Source organism: Mugil cephalus, chromosome 1 (genome assembly GCF_022458985.1).
Source record: "Mugil cephalus isolate CIBA_MC_2020 chromosome 1, CIBA_Mcephalus_1.1, whole genome shotgun sequence".
NCBI lineage: Eukaryota > Metazoa > Chordata > Actinopteri > Mugiliformes > Mugilidae > Mugil > Mugil cephalus.
Window position 1 is genome coordinate 22,860,609 of NC_061770.1, and position 19,688 is coordinate 22,880,296.

At 40.3% G+C, this 19,688-nt stretch overlaps 1 protein-coding gene across 4 annotated transcripts in view; it reads right to left on the reverse strand.

Moving 5' to 3' along the window:
• The window catches only part of LOC125021430 (DENN domain-containing protein 2D-like), a 29,117-nt gene extending 10,651 nt beyond the window's left edge, over window positions 1–18,466 (reverse strand). Inside the window, exons 1-10 of one of the 4 annotated variants that reach the window (XM_047607511.1) lie at window positions 18,256–18,466; window positions 13,203–13,269; window positions 13,013–13,099; window positions 12,820–12,870; window positions 8,382–8,429; window positions 6,839–6,931; window positions 4,644–4,816; window positions 3,348–3,460; window positions 1,550–1,619; window positions 1,378–1,455 (exon numbers count right to left, since the gene is read on the reverse strand). In XM_047607511.1, the coding sequence (XP_047463467.1) occupies window positions 1,378–1,455; window positions 1,550–1,619; window positions 3,348–3,460; window positions 4,644–4,816; window positions 6,839–6,931; window positions 8,382–8,429; window positions 12,820–12,870; window positions 13,013–13,099; window positions 13,203–13,266 (777 nt within the window). In that variant the 5' untranslated portion in view covers window positions 13,267–13,269; window positions 18,256–18,466. Of the gene's footprint in view, window positions 1–1,377; window positions 1,456–1,549; window positions 1,620–3,347; window positions 3,461–4,643; window positions 4,817–6,838; window positions 6,932–7,348; window positions 8,309–8,381; window positions 8,430–11,107; window positions 11,406–12,819; window positions 12,871–13,012; window positions 13,100–13,202; window positions 13,270–18,255 lie in introns of those variants that run through there. The other 3 variants (XM_047607520.1, XM_047607503.1, XM_047607528.1) reach the window with 3 other exon arrangements.
• Window positions 18,467–19,688: the final 1,222 nt, after the last annotated feature.

The window sequence follows — 19,688 nt, forward strand, 5'->3', positions numbered from 1 at the left end:
CCAGGTGGCGATATGTGTCTTTTCAACGGGTTAATGTAGCCCCCTTTCCGGTTGACCTAAAACGTCATAAGTTGTTCATGTGTCAGACCGTTGTTTCAAACAACAATAATATGGATAATAGTTCAGCTTTTTTAATCTCGTACGTAATGTTTGCGCTACTTATGGTGCAGATAAGATGGCGCTACCCCTCAAGTGGTTCTTCTGCCTTCTTCTGCTGCGGCCGGCTTTCTTGAATGTTTTAGTTCCGGGGTCACCAGACATACCGGAGAAAAACGATTTCCAATCACATTATCTGTGTGTCTTACTCGGATAAGGAGAACTCTGAATTTAGTCGGAGTAACATTGTCCAGTTAAAGTCGAATTATGGTAACGATCCGTTTTTTTCACGGGCATGTAAACGTACTGAGTTTGGGAGTTCATGCAGCTTGTTCTCGACACATTAACCGGACAGAATCTTTTTCTCGTGTGGTGTCCTGGAAGTGGGCATGGTTTATGCTGAACAGCAGAAATGCTAGGAGCCACTCTGTAAGCTTCCACATGCTAATATGCACGGTAGGAGTGTGCAAAGCATCCAGTCATTATGATAATTATAGAATTATCTGCAGTACTGGTTGATGTTTTGCATTAAATACAGATAATAGAGGTGATTTATTCTGACTTGAAGTGACAGAACATGACTGTGGTGATGGTTTGATTCTTGTGGAAGATAATATGGGGTGACTGTGGCTGTGAATGTGTGTGTGCTTGTGTGAGTGAATGGCTAAATGTGACTGTAAACCACTTTTAGTGTCCCTAGTTAAAAAAGAGCCACATAAAAGCAAGATGATTTATCGTTTGCCATTTACCAATAGACAATAGTCTGAATTACCGAGCTAAGGAAAGCTAAGAGGTGAATGCTAACATGAGAGAACCTGACTGCAGGCGTTTCAATACTAATGTAACATAACGGAGTAATCTCACGGTCAAACTCCGCTCCCCAAAAGTTATTTGCTGCCTCCGCAATACAGTTAAGATAAAAAAAAAAAAAAATCTATTTGACAAAACTAGTGATGCAGTTAAGTCGTGTTTGTCCAGTCAGAGCGTCCTCTGTGACGGAGTCGAGACTTTTAACCCTGACTCCTGAACGTCACTCAATCCGGGCAGACGCACAAATATTCACTGAGGTCACATGACGAAAAAGCAGCTTTCTGATAGGATGTTTTTCTTCTTCTTCCCAAATACACATAATTTCAATTGTTGTCATTTGTTCAAAATAAGTATTTGTTAAAAAAAAAAAAAACACGTTATTTGAGCCTTTCTGATTACTGTATTCGGGTTCGTCTCACCCCCTGCTTACTATTAAGAAATGAACTGAAAGATTCAAAATCCTGAACTCACCTTAGAGAAGAGGCCGAAACAAGCGAGCGTGCTGATGATGCAATAAGCTTCAGGTGGACGAGCTCCTTTCCCCGACGGCTGAGGAATAGACAGCGAATTGAAGTTATATTAAACAAATATTGGAAAAAACTCTATATTTCCTCATGAAGACAGTTTGTATCAACACACTAACCAGTAACCGCCTGCAGTATCCGTTTCTTCTGCTGCCATCGACCTCAGTCAGAACAAAGGAGAAGGTCTCACTGGAGCAAAGGAAGAAAACACGTGAGAACAAGTCGTGTAGGTCGGAGTGATACAGCACAACAAATATGTGAAGACTCTCAGCTACCATGGGATTGTTCAATCTAAACTTATTACGTTACTCTGCAATTAGAAGATGTTGATTAACCTGGATAGTATCCTCTTTTTTTCTTTTTACACCAAGATACGCATAATTATCCCAATTATCTCAATAAAAAAAACTGGCAATGGAAACGCTTACATTTCACTAAAATACTTTCACGCTCTCATTAGGTGGTTTTTCCAGATGTATCATTATAAAAGTTTATCGCAAAAGTTCAATGGAAACACTTTTTTGTGCGTGTGTGTTTCCCCGTCACCAGAGATTTGTAGTCTACATTCCTCAAACAGAGGAAAGATGAGAACTTACAAGAGTTACAGTTATTTCTCAAAACACCTTTCAAAGGAAACTTTGAAATTTCAGAAATAGAGGGTATGCACGTGACGTCACAGCAAGTCTCCATGGTTACGAGCATCGGGATTAGCAGCATTAGTTTGAATCATAGGCGTCTACATTGTAAACTTCATAAAACAAAAAGGGTGAAGAGTTGTTGTATGATTGACTGAACCAACATTGATGTAGCACTGGGTGTCGTATTTATTGATTCCAGCTGCTTCTCCATCTTCTCCATTACTGGATCAGTAAAGACTTGACAGGTTTGGAGACACAGATGTGCGAGTCGCTGAAATTTTTAGTCACCGCTGTTGAAGTGAAGCAGGAAGTGGAGAGAAGAAACTAAAATTAACCCGACGGGCAGAGCGCCCATTAGCATTTGGGTTGTGATATTACAGAGCGAGCGCACAAGTACTGACGAGCGCATAAGTACAAACGGCTACGTCTGGGTTTAAAGGAGCCTTTACAGTTCGCAAAAATAATTTCAATAATTTATCTGTGCAGAAATCAGTGGTCATATTGGCCAATTTGAAAAGAGAAGTAAATGGATCACTGCATTAGAAGAAACAGCTGGAATCCAGGAACAGAAACCTGGTGCTGTGGTTCACATTTAGTGTGAATGAAGCCACACCTTAAGTTATATTCTGGAGATAGTTGTCAGATAATAGACAGTTGTCAGATAAGTTTGCGGGTGTTTTTAGCGTCGTTAGGACGCTACAGTATTATATGGCTAACGTTAGTTCTCTCTTAGAATCTTTAGAGCGTTAGAATCTTTTATTTAACTACATTTATCATAACTGAAATGACCTAAAACTATTTAAAACTAACTGAAACTGAGGCTAATCCACTTTTCTAAATCCACACTAGTTCCTATGGATCATTCTTGAGTTTGAATTGTCTTTAATTTGATCCGATAATCCACATTTTTCATATTTACTGCTACATTTCACCATGTTTTTGCCACTTGGGATGGGGGGGGACGTGGCCCTAGGCCCCAGTGACGTCAATGCATACCCTCTATATCGCTTTTATTTAGCGAAAAACTGTAATGGAAACATCCCGTATGTAAAAGTAGCAAAACCCTGTCTAAACACGGGAGATGTACTGAGGCACCTCTTATCAGCTACTTACACCAGTCTCAACATCTGCCCCCACCCCCCAAATGGAAAAAGAGGACACCACTCGAGCTAAACAAATTGCTCTTTGTTTTAGCTTCGTATGGATGTACAGTGAACAGAACAATGGATGCTGGTCTAAAAGTTAGTGGGTCAATGAACAGCTGAGTGACGTGTTGTACCTGTGGTATTCGGTCAAAGGAGCCCAGTTAATGCCCTCTGGGAAACAAAAGAGAGTGATCGCCTTTAGCGTCTTCTCTTCCTCCTCCCTCTGAAACCGCGCCATGCCATCCCTCTGGAAGTAAACACATGTCCTTCAAACCATCTGGCTTCGCAGACACACACTCCGCACAGCCGGCCGCTTTCCCATGTTTGACAAAGCTGTTAAATCCTGCTAAAGTTCAAGTGGCCACGTCCAATATTCCACTCAACTAAACGTAGTGCGCGGACGGCAAACCGGGCAGCAGGTCGTATTTTACTTCATTTGAATGACTTGTGTGGGCGAGTCATGTCAAGTCATGTGTAAATCATCTTGAATGCTGCACAACTACATTTTATAGATGCAAACAGTAACACAACATCACTTTGTACTGACACTTTTATAGTGCTATACTGATGTGACACACACATAGAGGTCCGTTTACAGGCCGTATAAAAAGTCTATGGTGTCACGCTCTCTCACATTTACACATGACATTTGTACACAGCTACGCTCAGAATAAAATCCTCATCAAGCTCATAAATTGCTGCAAAACTCTGCTAGTTTCAGCTTTTTTTTCTACTTTTCTAATCAACCAAAAACATCTTCAGCAACAGAACATTAATGTTTTGGAAAGACTGAGATGAAGGTCCTTCCGTATTTGGAGTGATGCTGCAAATTCAGTTGCATTTAATCCACAACTGAATATTATAGAAAATCTGAGGGGGAATTTGGAAGATCTAAGATCAACCTGCAAAACTGCATGGATAAGGCACAAAAAATAAGGCAAATGCATCAGGGCCAAAATGTCAAGGCTCCAGCATTTCTTCTTTCCTAGAAGCTGTGAGACTCATAAACAATATGCCATAGACCTGACATGGCCATGTATTTTATTGCACTATTTACATATTCTTTATGTATGTATGCTCCTGGCCCTGAGAATTACAAATTGTGTTTGCATGTGCAACATATAAATGACAATAAAGAACCTTGAGCCTTGATTAACCACTAGACTGGTGCTGGATATAACGTATCAGAATCTATATTTAGTTTAAATTTAACCTGGTCCACTGAAAAAGGATCCAACAATCCACTACCAGCTGAGCAGAATCTTATTTTTGTTTCCCCTTTTCTCATTTTTCAAAGAGATGCAAAGAAATCCATCATATAAATTAGCAAAATCTGTCTCTAAAGAAATGAACTGATGCTGAACTGAATTTTTTGAATCCCAGCTAAAGTACAAAACATAAAAGTGGAGTTCAACACCAGACTGACTGACCTTTGGGAACTGGTAGGTGATTTGAGGTTCGTAGCTGTTGCCGTCCTTGGTCTTCTTGAGGCTGACCACCACCAGGTACTCGAAGAAGTACTGACCGCTGACGTAGCGGTGCTGCCTGGACGTGTCGGCCACCTCTGGGTCCTGCGCCTCGGTGAGCTCAGACTCTTTGGCTTCTAAAACAGAAACGCACAAGCACAGTTTAACTAACAGTAACTAATAAATGAAAACACAGACAGACACTTTTACTAGTTTTGTTCTTGCATCACTGTTACCTGGAGAGTAGAAATGAGGTTACACTACTTATAAAAGCAACTTGAATCAACTCAAAAAAATCTTCAAAAGTTTTAACTCTTTAATGTAAATGTCAAAAACAAAAAAACAGTTTGACAGGATGGTGTTTCCCACTGTTTTGGTTTTACCAGGCTATTGTTTTTAGCCGTCGTTAGCATGACATACTAACTTGCAGTTCCCGTATAACACATGAGAAACTCACATTACACTGTTACAGAGTAATCACAATCAGTGGGGGAATTCCTGTAAATAATTCCAACTTGGAAATTCCCTCTCCGAGATGGAGAGGGAACTCACACCTACGGCCAATTTAGAGTCACTGATAACCACGCATGTCTTTGGAGGTTGGGAAGGAAGGAAGCCGCAGACACAGATAGGACACGAAAACTGTACACAGAAAGATCCCAGGCGGCCGACGGGTTCAAACCAAGAAGCTTCTTGTTGTGAGGCATCAGTGCTACTAATTGTTAAGTGGTTTTTGTGACAAATTCTTTAGGATTTGTCACAAGTTCTGGGAATTTTTTCAGAAACTGACTGAAGCTCATGCTCTTCTCTTTACTTAGCAGTGAATAGAGATATTCACGGGATTCTTGTTGCTAACGATTAGGAAAATACGTAATTTAAGATAAAAAAAAAACAATTATTGTGCTACAGTCTTTATCATAACGATGCCTTTTCCTTTCCTCTCTGCCAACACATAGAATGCATCAATCAGCTCAAGCCAAGATGATGGAAAAAATTATATTTTTTCAACAGGAAAAGCAGCTTTTCAGTAAGATAACACCAATTATTGGCTGAATTTTACACTATTGTCCTTCTGCCACCAGAATGCTGTGACCTCTGGGATTAAAACACATTCTCTGTCACCAGCAGTAAGGACGGGTCTCATGTTTCACATCGTCACTTTAAAGCTTAAGAAGTTTAATATCATTAAAAATCAACCAGTGAAGCTTCAGTGTTTTAAAGCTTAAAATCTACAAAAACAGAAGTAGTGCTGCATGTCTGGAACTACCAGCTGCTGAAAACTCGTAAACACTGATCTCAAAATTGCAGCACATTTATTCGCAGGAAAGTTCTGAAACCCTGGAACCTCAACCTGCAGCAGTTTAAAAATTTTGAAATCAGGTTTCATCACAGACATATGGAGAAACTTATTCTCTACAATTTCAATCTGGCACAGACAACACGAAGGGTTGTTTCTCTCAGCGATTACTGGGCAAGAGCAGATAAAATCATCCAAACTTCATATTTATGCGTGTTCTATATTAAACTTGGCCTAGTGCTATTTATAAATGTATTATTATTATTATTTAATAATTATTATTATTTATTGCAAAATATTATTATTTTGCATTGAATATGAAGCTATTAAAATTACGCATTTTTTATTTCAAACATGTGCAACAGTAGAGTGGCCATGCGGGAAAATCTACATAATGTATAAAAAATATCCCGTCAGCTAAAGATTTTGCCACCCCCCTGCTGTACCTCCGCAGACCCTCTAGGGGTCGCGGACCCCCTGTTGAAGACCTATTCTCTAGGGAATAGGTCTTCAACAGGTTTGGAGATACAGATGTGTGAGTCACTGAAATTTTTTAGTCACCGCTGCTGAAAGTGAAGCAGGAAGTGGGAAGAAGAAACTAAAATTAACCCGACTGGCAGAGCGGCCTGTTAGCATTTGGGTTGTGATACAGCGCACAAGTACAAAAGGCTACGTCTGGGTTTAAAAGAGCCTTTACAGTTAATTTAACTGTGCAGAAATCAGTAGTCATATTGGCCAAAATTAAAAGCAGCATATCGCAGCTGGAATCTGCTACAGAACACACAACGCTCTGTGTAGTTTTATTAGGAGATGAGACTCAGAATTTTAAATTCCGTTCAACAATTTTCCCACTCATACTCACTGTCTTTTTTGCCTCTGCGGAAGGAGGACCACATGGTACTAAGCCTTTTGAGGGCCCCTTGTCCTCCATCATCATCCACCGATGGGATGGCACCTGTTGGGAGAACAAGAAAAAAAAAAAAAAACATCTTGTTAGTAAAATGCTGCTGCTCATTGCTAGAACAACACACCAGCATTTCCATTTCCTGCTGCTTGAAAAGACACACACAGAACCCCACGAGTGTTTGTGGCACTAATTAGACTTCAGCTCAGGTTCTGCTCAGGTTGGAGTCAAATCTGAAGCGTAAAAACACAGCGACATCCACAGCGGTTCGACTACAACTGGACTATAACTGTGTTGAGGACGACACCACCCAGCCTGGCGGCGCATCCGCGACCAATATGACTCACACTCCTGTACGTGTACTGAATTATTAGAAGAAGCAGCGAAGGTATTTTCTGTAAAGTAGCGGTATTATCCAAGAAAATACGCATCTTTCAGGCAAAGAATTAATCCAGAACCAGAAAACACCTCGAAAAAAATCCATTCAGTTCCTGCTGGAACTAAGAAGAAAGGTTCCTCTCATCTGGGATGTGTGCGCTCAATGTCAGGATCTCTGCCTCTGTTCAGAATATTGCTTGCAAAAAGCAAACCGAGAGAGAGAGAGGAAACTGCTCTTTAGAGGAAGTGGATGATAGCGGCTTCTTGCTTTTGCTAATGTAACATGGTAACATGCTACACCAAAGGCATTCGAGGAGGATGTTGTGGCAAATGAGGGGGAGGAGAAAACACAAGGTGAGCCTCCAAACACTTTTCAGTTCTGCAGATGAGCGCTCCGGAAGAGCGGCTCCGAATAACCCATCGGGGGGGGAATATGCAAAACCATCCTGCAGAGACACGTGAAGCAACGCAAACATCACGTAACTAAGAACAAGGCTACGACTGAGTGTGAGGTCTGATGGTACGTTAAAGAGCAGCTTATAGACATAGGAACAAAGCTTGGCTATTTTTAGTCGTGGAATAACAAGAAATCATTTCCCCCGTGTCTGTGTGAACTCTGGTGAGAAGGTCTGTGAGCAGGGAGGGAAAAGGGTGAACTAAAGGGCCACAGTTCTTCAGGATCTTTTGGATGACGCCCAACGTGTCCCAACGTAACGTCTTGCAGCAGACACGGGGATAGAAGAATGCTGCTGTAGCTGTAGCTGTAGCGTGGCTTGGGGCTGTGTTGAATTCCTCGTCGTTAGTGCTCTCGAAGAGTCGGAGGAAGCCCCCGGGAAGAGAAACCACCGCAGAGGTAGTGGCCTCTCGCCTGAGGCAGGGTCATCCTTCACTGCGTCAGCAAGCTGCTACAGTCTACTGCCAATTTCTCATCACCATGCAAGAATCACAACTTATAGATATGAAGACAATCCACAAATGAGTGAAGAAATAGGAAGAATTAACACCTAATGTACATTTTACTGCAAATAAATTGAGATTTTCCAGTTGAATTGTCTTAAAATCATGACTTTGATTCAACCGTCGCATGATTAGCTCGTTAGGGATCCAATCTGTTTGTACTTACTCTCATTCTCAGCGTCCTCAGAGATGAGGTTACCTTTGGGCTGCTCACCTGGATAGCACAGAGAACGGTTGGTGCATTAACAGCCAAGCAGCGAACTCAAAGCAGCGAAGGCGGCCGCCCCACGTCGATTTTAAATATTCGTCTTACGTTTAAGCTCTTTAAGCCCAGCGTGAGACGCAAAGCCAGAAAGCAAAAGCAAAAAAAAATGACTTGGAGATGAGACGGGAAAGCAGTGACTTTGTGTTTAAACGCCACAAAAAGTCAGAGGAGGAGAAAAAAAAAGCAGAGCAAACAAACAGCTGATAATGCAGGGTAACAAAACACAACCTTCAATACCAGAGTACGGGTCAGATTTACTTATCGGCTTCAGATGAAGGAGGTAATAACTCAAAGCAAAGGTTTGGAGTGAATTATGAGATTATGTGCGGTTACAGAAAGACGTGTAACAGGACTGATTGGACAGCAATTCGTCAAACAGATGTGATTTGAGGGGAAACTTATTAATACGCACACTTTAATCAAATGAAGCCTCTGCATAATACTGTATGTAACGTGCTTCTTGAAGTCCAAAGGACAATTTCTTAGTGATGATTAAATCAGTCATGATGTAGGACGAGATACTAACAAAGATATTAAAGGCAACAGGTCTTCAATTATAGGATGATACGGACTCTGAAAGTCTATTAATTACTTCTTTCACTTCTTTTCAGCTGAAGCGTGTGTCATCGTCTGTGAGGTTTGTCCTTTGTTATCACCAGACACTGTGTTGGATGTAATGTAAGTCATTGAGAAGGGAGAACTGTGTCTGACGTAAATGAAAGATCTGGTCCAGATGCTTTGACTGGGAGGGAGACTGTCCCACTTTGTTGTGTCTGCTGTGTTTCTATTGGTAGGAATAAAAGTACACATCATTATGAATTGACCCAGATTTTTAAACCACATCTAATTCGAAAGGTGTTTGTGCTTTTGAGCGATAGCGCGTTTCTCCTCCAATGGTTGAAAATCTGTATTTCAACCAGTTATAGGTTTTTACTGTTTCTTAAAAAGCACGATTTCACCATATGCACCATGGGGGCGCACTTGGAGGATTTCACCCAAGAACTTAAGATATTTCATTGATTTTTACTGATTTGATTGAAATTACAGGGCCATCTCTCACCTGAACAAACCCTCCCGGACGCCCACAACCCCCCCACCACCCTTCCCTAAGACACTTTAAACAGCAGAACTCACCCCCACTTATACATGCACCATCCACGGCATCAGCCACTTCTTGTGTGTAATTATTCCAGTCATTGCATCATTGAATAGTTTCCATTTTTCGAATTTTTAGATATTGTATGTATTGTTTTTCCTTCTCTCTTGCCAACTTTTATTTAATGTTACGTGATAATGATACATGTGGTAAAATTCCTGTGTGCAACTGTCCAGTAAAGAGATTCTGGTCATTTTTACTGAAGCGAGATGTTTTTTTGCATTACGATTATTCTGCTTCAACTCAGGATTGATGACAAACAGATATCTCACTTCGTATTGAGCAACATATAACTGAGTGAGCACGTCCTGCAGATAGAACATTCCTAGACGGGTCGCAGCAGACAGAAAGACACATTCATACTGTGCACTGCGCCGGTTCCCCTTTCAGTCCACCTCAGCTGCAGCCGTCCCAGACGGCAGCTTTTACCGGGTCGACAAGAAGGACAAAGGTGTTTGCACTTTGCAGCTGTAGTTGCACTGTGTCAACAGCACCTAGTAAGAGTTTCTCCGCGCCGCGCCTATCAGTTGCACAACCTTGCACACACGCAAGCACGCACAAACATAAACCCACATTAAGGCCACGCTTTATGTCTTTTTCTGTTGTTGTGCGGCAGAGACGGACGACTTAAAGCCAGCATTCGCATGTCTACTCGTGCGTCTGCATTACAGCTAAGCCATGGGTGTTAAAAGCAGCCAGGTAACAGCCCCCGGGCTGCTCAACATGTCAGGACACATGGCAACTCTCCTACGCAGAGGGAGAAGAAACTTTCTCTGAAGCTCCTAAACTGAAAACAGATGGGAAATTCAGGGATTCTGTTCATTCTTGAAAGTTTGCAGGTTGTAGCACCAGATCCAAATATAGCACTAAATCAAATACATATAGCAGGTTTATTTTCATATTCACACAGGGTTTGTTGTAAGACAAAAAAAAAAAAAAAAAAAGTGATACAGTGTGACTCAGCTGCGAGGTCAATAGTCAAACCCACATTTCACAATATAATTTATCAAAGAGCAGCGCGATTAAGTTACAGCAGGGAAATCTCTGTCCACATCATGTTATAGCGAATCCCATCCAGGAAATCCCACCTATTTATTAGAATAATAACTACTTTAGTTCACAGAAGTAGTTTTAAGTCGGAGCGCTCCTAACCCCAGCTGAACTTTATTATTTATGGTCCGCCGCAAAAATGTACAAGCAACGCCAATAAATGCAGAAGTACATACAGGTTTTTCTAAATAAAAAAAAAAATGGAATGCCCCCTGAAACTCAACAGGACACACCTGTCCAAGACACGACCGCTCCAAGTTTCGACAAACTTTTTTATTTATTTATTTATTTACTTTTTTGTATTACCGAAAGTTTGACGCATTGTTTTCGCTTTAACTTAGTTTCATTAAGAGGTTCCCCGCTCATGTCGAAAGCGAAATAAAAACTTGGGTTAGCCAGCTGTCCGCCGTATCCTACTCACTCCATCTGCTCCTTAGGTTCGCCAGCCCCCGTCCTTTTCTTCTCCTCGTCACGGCTTCGCTCATGGCTGCGACGAAAAACTCCAACGCGAACCCGACGAACTCCTCGCGGCTTCTCCTCAGCTGCGTCCGTCCGCAAACCCGCTGGCACCGCGGCGGCTCTTCACGGCCTCCATCCCCCCCCGAGAGCAATCGACAGCACCTGACCCGAGCTCGTCGGCCGCAGCTCCGCGTGTTAGTTGCGTGCCCGAGTAGCGCTGCCCTTACTGCGCAGGTGTCAAACATAAGGCACGCGGGCCCAAAAGCGGCCGGCCCCCCAGAGGCTGTGATCCGGACCGTAGCTTGACTTTGCAAAGCGTGAAAATTACGCAAGTGACTGCGACTTTTCAATAACAGTAACCGCTGTCTCTAATTAGGTCACTGTATTAGTGAGAGAAGTGGAAAGAACAACAATGCACAGCAGACAGAAATGTGCCCAAATTGCACTTATTTATCTTATAAATATATATATTAAAAAAATCTTTTTAATTTTTTTGCACTAAAAGTAGAATTTTGTTGATGTTGTTGTTGTTACTTATGTTATATACTGTGAAAATATTTTTATATTCTTACAAACACGTGGCTTCAAGCTGTAACCAGAGACTGCTGCCAGATAAAATTTTGTTGTATTTTGTGTGTAATGACAATTACAGTCCATAAATCCTAAATTTTAGCCTATCATTGTGTTATGGTTCTGGTCCAGCCGCTTGAGATCAAATTGGGTTGTACAGTACTTGTATGTACCGCCTGAACTTAACTGATTTGGACACTGTAGGTCCTGTAGCTTTTTTTGTTTCTTTCTTTAGTTTTTTTTTTTTCTCTCTATCTGTGGTTTTGGACAATATATAGACAGGCAGCACCACCGCAAACTTCCGAAAAATTGTCTTATTTATCGTATACTTGTAGAGGAACACCCACTTTAATGATGAGCTATAAACAAGTATATGCATATACTGTACACAAGTACACACTGATCAGCCACAACATTAAAACCAAAAACCTCAGAACACTGCACAACGTCTGATACGTGCTTATTTGAGGTGCATCATATTTTTAAGCTCTCGTTCTTGCATTATTATATTGAATTGCAATCACGGTATTTGCAATTGTATATGTTGAAAACACATGCAGTGTACATGTTGTTATGCACAAGCACTGGCTCTTTTAATTTTATGCAGAGTAAGTGTTAGAGGCCGGATGTGTAGGAGCAAAAATAAACGAAACTATCGTGTTTCCTTGCAATGTCTGATATGGCTTTTCTGTTTAAGTCACCCCATCTAGTGGCTGTGACGGGAAGTAAACTGCACAAATTGCATGTACCATAAAACCTTATGCACCATGTCCTCAGTGTATTTATATAGGTGTGTATTCATAAAAACAAATATGTGCAGTAAGACAATGTGTTGATGTTGGGAGTATACTGGGTGGACTGTAGGCTGGATAAGTCTACTTAATAAGACCGTTGCCTTCTGCTAAGTTAAACCAAAATGCTTTAAGTCACATGCATATTATCAAAAAATCTTTTTTAACAGCACAAGCAGGAAAAATTTCAGAGTTTCATCTTTGTGTAGTCGATAATGTAAATAAAGCCCCATATAATGATCAGCCAATGCATGCTTCATTTATTAAGCCCTGCCCATGTCCACTTAATGCTGCCATTACCCCTCAGACTTACCTGCTTTAAACTTTTCCTGCACACTGTGTAGTTCTGAGACGCCCTCTTCATCTGGAAGATTGAAAACAAATGAAGAATATGACGATCACTGTGCATTGACTTTTCGTAGTGTGAAACAGGTTTATTTTAGCTACAGGATAGTACAAGGAGTTGATTGATTGGTTTCTTATCTCAGCACAGTACGTGGTTTTACCTCTTCTCGTGGTTTCTCGGACCGATGAAAAAGAGCGCAGCCCTCTCCTCCTGGTAAAACCATCTTCGTCCTGACTGTTGTGTCTTTCTGCAGAAAAGTCGCAGCTGTCACTATGTTTAATGGCAACACTTTAAAATTAGGGCATTAACATCAGCTTTACTTTGTGTTGTAAAATCCACAAAAATCTTACTTTTGATACGCAGAGATGAGAAGTTGAAACTCCTCCTCGTGTTTGGAGACAGTGGCTGATCCATGTTCTAGGAGAAAGAATCAAAGTATATTTAACAATATATATATATAAGGTCAAGTTCAGCTGAATATAAATCATAATATTTTTTCATATCATATGTGTTCATTGTATCTTTAGAGCAACGTATTTATTTATGCCTTTAGGTCCTATGAGTTGAGGGACCTCTGTGGATCATCCCACAGATACTTGGATCAGTTTGGAATCTAAAGAATTTGGAGGCCAAGTCAAGACCTTGTGCTGTTCTTCAGGTTTTTTGTTTGTTTGTTTGTTTTTAGTTGTTCCTAAGGCGTTTGTGTGTGTGTGTGTGTGCCCATGTCAGGCTGCATCCTGCTGGGGTGCTATAGGGTGGGGGTGTCTGGTCTGGTCTAGTCTGGGTGGGTGCTACATGTCTAAATAACATCAACATGAATGAATCCCAGGTCTAAAAGTTTCCCAGAAGAACATTGAATTGTTAAAAGACAGTCAAAGTTATTCACTTCAGTGGTTTTAATGTTGTGGCTGATCAGTGTTTCTGAACATAAGTGAGAACAGCACATCAAAGCTTGACCACACACTATTTGAGAACAACCACGGCCACGGCCAAAAGACCATTGAGTAGGAAACAGGAACAAACCAGTTTTCTTCACTGTTAAAATAAGAAAAGGTTTTTGTTGACCCGTCCATCAGCCCTGACCTCCTCAACTCCTCTATGTGCATTTTTTTTTAAGTTTAAATAAATATCTTGTATTAAACCGTATCACCTTCTTACTTTGATCTTAACCGAATGCTGACAGAGCACAAACATGACACATTAATAACCTACATCATACGCAACAAACGCACAAATAATCTGGGTGCAGCCATGTTTCCTTTCAAACCTGCTCTATTGTCATTGCAAATTACTTGTAGCAGGGTTTCTTCAGTGCAGTGGGTTTAAAAAAAAAATAGTTAAATCATCAGATTTTTGGACGGTAGAAACAGAAAGTTGAATCATATCAGCAATTCAGCAAAGACACTGAAAACAATCTCAGAGAAAACTAATAAAATAAAATCAGATCGTTCATAAGATTCTTTCTCCACTTAAACTTCCGAGTACTTTCATTCATTTTATTGCAGAAATGCACAAAACTCTCTTTCTTTATTGCTCCAGAAGGGAGTCACTATCATAAATCGAGCAATCTGAGTTCCTAATGCTCCTTTGGTACTTGGTTTGGATAATAATTGAAAGAATAGATTCTTGGTAGTCAGGTTAACAAGGTTAAAAGCGTCACGAGAAGGTTATGGGCTGGGTTCATTTGCATTTTTACTTAATCCTGAGCTCAGGTCTGTCTGTGTGTCTGTACTAGATGTCCTCCTGTGCCGGTTGCACCCTACAGCTTGTCCATTTTAATGGGACAAGACTATAAAGGAACATATGAATCATGTTGACCTAAATAATACTTTAACACAACTGTGGATGCACCTTGAAAAGCTGAAAAGAGACAATTAACAGCTACAGATATTATATATTATAATATGGATGATAACGTGAGACTGACCAGTGTTTCCTCACCATTTTGTACATGAATTACTTTTCTCACCGTGCACAGGTAAAATGTAACTGTCTGTGAGACAGATTTCATTAATTAAATTTACGTTTCACATGTTACAAAGATAAAATAGTTTTAAGTTCACGAAGTGTTTAAAAACGGTTAATAAATAGACATAAGTTCATTACAATAAATAAGAGAATTAAAAGGGGGCTTACATTTATAAATAAGTTGATATCAGTAAAATGTAATGCTAAATGATTTCACTGGTGATTTAAAAAGCTTCATGTGAGGACATTTTATTTTGAAAGGGTGTGACCACATGACCCCGGTCTTATTAGGGTGAACTGTGGGATTGTGGGTCAGAAGAAGAAGTAGCGGGAAGTGGTGGAACATATTCAGAGCTTGTCACACTGTGTTGAAGAGGCGCAAACGGTAATTGTGCTTCTTGTTTTATCTATATTTCATTTTGTGGGTTGTTTATAATGTGCTTGAGGACACAGCATCTTATTCATGAGTTTATTTGTTCACACTGTGTTAGCATTGTAGTATTTTTACTTATATATAGATTTCGTGGCAACGTCGGTGGAGGAGGAGAAATAAAGCTGAAAATCTAGACTTCCGTACGAATCGTGGCCGTTTGTTGGACCAGTGTAGCTACATAGAATGATTCACTTTTTACGGTGGATTTGGTCGATTGTGTAGTTTCCTGAACCCGCAAAGTAATTGGTGCAGCCTTGAACATGTGCAAAGTGCTTCAGCGTGCTCTCTTATTTTGATGGTAGTTACTAATTGTGTGGTTATTGCTGTGGGGTTCGTGTGAAATATTTTGGTCTTTAATTGTTGTCTGAGAATTTCTTTATTTCTTGTTTTATTTATTTATTTATAGTTAATTGAGCCACTGAACCTTGTTTAAACGCTCCACTTGGGGCTCATGCTACATGCACTATGTTTCAGCATAATTGGCTGTGCATGGGAAGACGCAGTCACTTTATTTATAGCAGACCGAAATGACAGGACATGATGATGCCTGTCATGGGAAAAGTTCCCAGCAAAATAAATCACCAAAGTAAAAGTGGAATGCATTAACGCAGCGTTAGTCCAGCTCATGAAACTCACGACATAAAGTATTTGCAGTATAATTTTATTATAAATGGACATCATGTTATATTTGTAGTTAGTTGTAAGCTGTTACTTTGGTTCAGATGACAGCATCATTAAGTTATAAGGACACTTTTATCCTCACGCTGACAATGATGACCACAGGAACGATCATGGCTAAAAGAAACCAACAATGGATAGAAGCCAGAAACAAACCAGCTGCCTCCCATGTTAAAAACCCATTGTTTTTCTGGACCCGTCCATCGTTGTCCTTTGTTCATGGTTTATCCCAGAAAACGCGTCTGAACAAGTTCACCTGCACACCTCTTCAGTGGCTCATTTAAGTTGGTTTATTTTTCTTGAAGTCGCTACAAGCATTAAACTAAATTGGCCAAACAGCGGCAGCTGAATGATGTCATAGCGGAAAATGAGAAAATGAGACTTAAGGCTTGTTTAAGGTACTAGATGTAGCTTACACCGATACGAGCAATTTAAACCTGTGCTCTCATCAATGTCTCACTCTGTAAATACACCACCCCAACACTAGTCGGCGCTGTGTCTTTTTTGTCAGTCGGGTTATTTTTGTTTTGATCAGTTTCGGCAAAAATGAGTCATACAAATGTCTCAAAACGTCCTCAGTTAACCTTCCCTCACCGTGTTCCATCTTTACTGATCACAAAACAATCAATTCAAAAATTTGCAGAGATGGAGAAGCAGATACAAGTACGAAAGTGGAAACACGCAAAACCAAGCATTTTCACTTCATTCGCTTTACTCGTAAAGTCATGTTTTACGTCCTCTTTGTACGGTTTGGATAGTTTAAATATTTATGTTACGGTTTTGAGCACATTTTCTGAACCTGAACGCATCCTGGATCTGGTTCTGCACTTGGCACACAGACGAGATTTAAACCTAGATTTCATCCCGCTTATAGGAGGAAAAGCTGTAAAGCTGGTAACCTTTGGCCTCCCTTTGATAATACATGTATGAGTAACAGTGTAGACATCATGCAACATAAGTATTGAATATAGGTCACTGGTAAAAACTCTTCACGTGGAGGCTCAAAATAAACTCTTGACTTTTAAAGGAAATCCAACCCAAATATGACTTTAGGGCCTTTATTATGTGTCTGTCTGGGTCTTTCACATCTCATCAGCTTTCCTTCCTGTGTCTTATCATATGTTCGCTATCACACATACAGTACGGCTTCCATAGCGACCACGCCTGGGAGCACAAGGCTGTGTCGCAAACATTCGCTTCTATGTGCAATTTGAGTTCTCTGTAACTTCAGGCTGAATTAATAAACCACTACAGATACAGAACGCTTCATCGTGACTGGCTGTTAAAGTTACACAATTTGAGTTGTTATTTTTGAAGCTTTTAGTTGCCTTTTTAGTTGCCCCTCTTAACGAGCTTCTTCGACAAGTTGGTAGCCACGTTATCTTATCACAATCACTATTTATCATTACTAAGGTCCTTTATTTCGCTAATATCATTCATTGGCATACTTTAATCTTATTTAATCTTTAATAATAACACAAAATAAGAGGAGACTGGGCTCGTTTCCAAATCCATGGATGCTGAGTAATAATATTATACAACTATAGAGCACCTGACCGTGTGGCAGTCGGTAGCCGCCTCTTAATAATGAATGAATGACATCCTTTTTACTTGGGCTACAGGTTTGAGCACTGCCAACTGTCGACTCTTTTTTTTTTTTTTATTATCATTATACTATCTCGTTGCGTTACAGAAGCGACTCAAATTTGATGGTTGGTTGTGAAAAATCTCTGTTCTGTTTCTTGCTTCCACTTTTACCGACTCGTATGTGGATATTTCCAAGTTGTGGAATCACATGGGGGGGTATGATGTAATCAGAGCCTGGGTTTTCACAGTACTCCAATAGAACATGTCATTTGTGTTTATACTCGTTTGCATTAATTTAAACCTGAAGTTTCAATGCAAATGCCACGCTATAAAGTTATAAGTAGGTGAAAGGAAGTTGCCGGAACTTGCTGATAGGGGGTGATCAATATTCTGCGGTTAGTCAAAAAAAGATGAACTCCTCCCCAAGAATAAGCACTAATGCAATTCTCACCACAGGAAGTAAAAGCGAAGTTGTCAACATAAAGGATCAGTATTGTTTCTGTCATGTGATAGTCGCAGGAAATCGTCTCAAATGTTTTTTTCCTAGCTTTTACGTTTTAAATTTCAGAGCAAGACTTGGCTAGAACATTGCACCTTGAAGCACGTGAAGCGGTTGCAACCTGCAGTTAACCTGTGGTAAAGTGAGCGTAAAATGCCAGGGCGAGCGCAAATATGCATATCCTTAAACGTATCTTTTAACTTTAAAACAATAAAGTTGTTTAAAGGAACATACTCACCACCTGTTGCGATGTCTTGTCCAACAGGGAAGATGTGGTTTCTTTTTCTGTCTCTCTCTCTTGTTTGAAGGTTGTGGCTTTGACTTTTGTTTGAATTAACTACTTGAACTACTCCATCGCCGCTCTCTATAATAATGCTTTTACTAAAATGTTCCTAACAGCATAAACGCAGTGGTGCGTATGTCACAGCACCGAAGACGCGAATGCACATGTATGAGGAAGTGCAGTCGTTGTAATGTGCGGTTGACGGACTTCAGACTCAGGCTGGGATTTCCTCTTTCAATGTCAAACCAGGGTATAGTGACACAGAAGACACATTGTGTGTGTGTGTGTGTGTGTGTGTGTGTGTGTGTGTGTGTGTGAGAGTGTGTGGGTGTGCAAAAAACCTGTTCATCAGCTTTTAGCTGGAGCTGTTAGTCCTTGTTGTCTTGTCTTGTTGCACAAGTCATTTGCGACTGCTGGGTCAATTCTGAAGCATATAATATTACAAAGGGGCTTTAAAAGTCTGCAAGAGCGAAAGTTTCACACCCACGTCTCGACAAGAAACGAGGGGCAATTCGAGGAGTAACACTTGTAACAACTGTACAGTAATTATGCGACATTATTTTAGTCAGATATACTCCCTTCAAGAACTCGGTGACCTCTAGTGCTACCTTGCTGATGTCAATCATTGATAAAAAAAAACCTGTTCAATTCCACTTTAATTTAGATTCTAAGGACAGGGTGTTGTGTTACTTTGCCATTCAGCAGGAGTGTAAGTATCCTTAGTTTTGCATAGGCTTTGTTACCCCAATGAGCCACACCTGACAAAAGCCTGGATGGAGAGTCTCACCATGTGTCACCTGTTCTTTATTGTTTTATTATTTATTTGCTTTATTGTTCCCAATTGAGATAATTCGAAATTCATTTTTTGCGTTACGGTATAGACATAGACAGACGTTATTGTCATTCAAGTATTAACAACAATGTACGCAGGACAAAATGTCATCAAAATACAGAGAAGTAGACTAGGTATGAATTATCATCTTTCTTAGAGATCACTAAAGGTGTGCCACAGGGCTCAGTCTCGGGACCTATTTTATTGTCTACATAAATGATCTTTGTGTCAATATGCTTCTACGCTGACGACAATGTTATATGCACTGTTGTGCATAAACCTGAATGAACAAATTCCGCAGTGCCAGATATGGAATCCAAGTAAAGTGTTCAGTAGTTTTAGTATTAGTACAAATAGTTTAATTAACCTGTGTGAAAAATGCAGGATTTCAAGTATAAGGTGCAATAGTAAGAAAGAACTTGCGGAGCTGACAGTAGCGTAATTGTTCAGTTGTTTTGTTGCGTCCTCGATGTTGTGTCGTAATAAAGACGGTTCCATTAAACAACCTTTACACAAGATTTTAGATTGAATGTTGTTCCACTTTCTTAACAGGGTT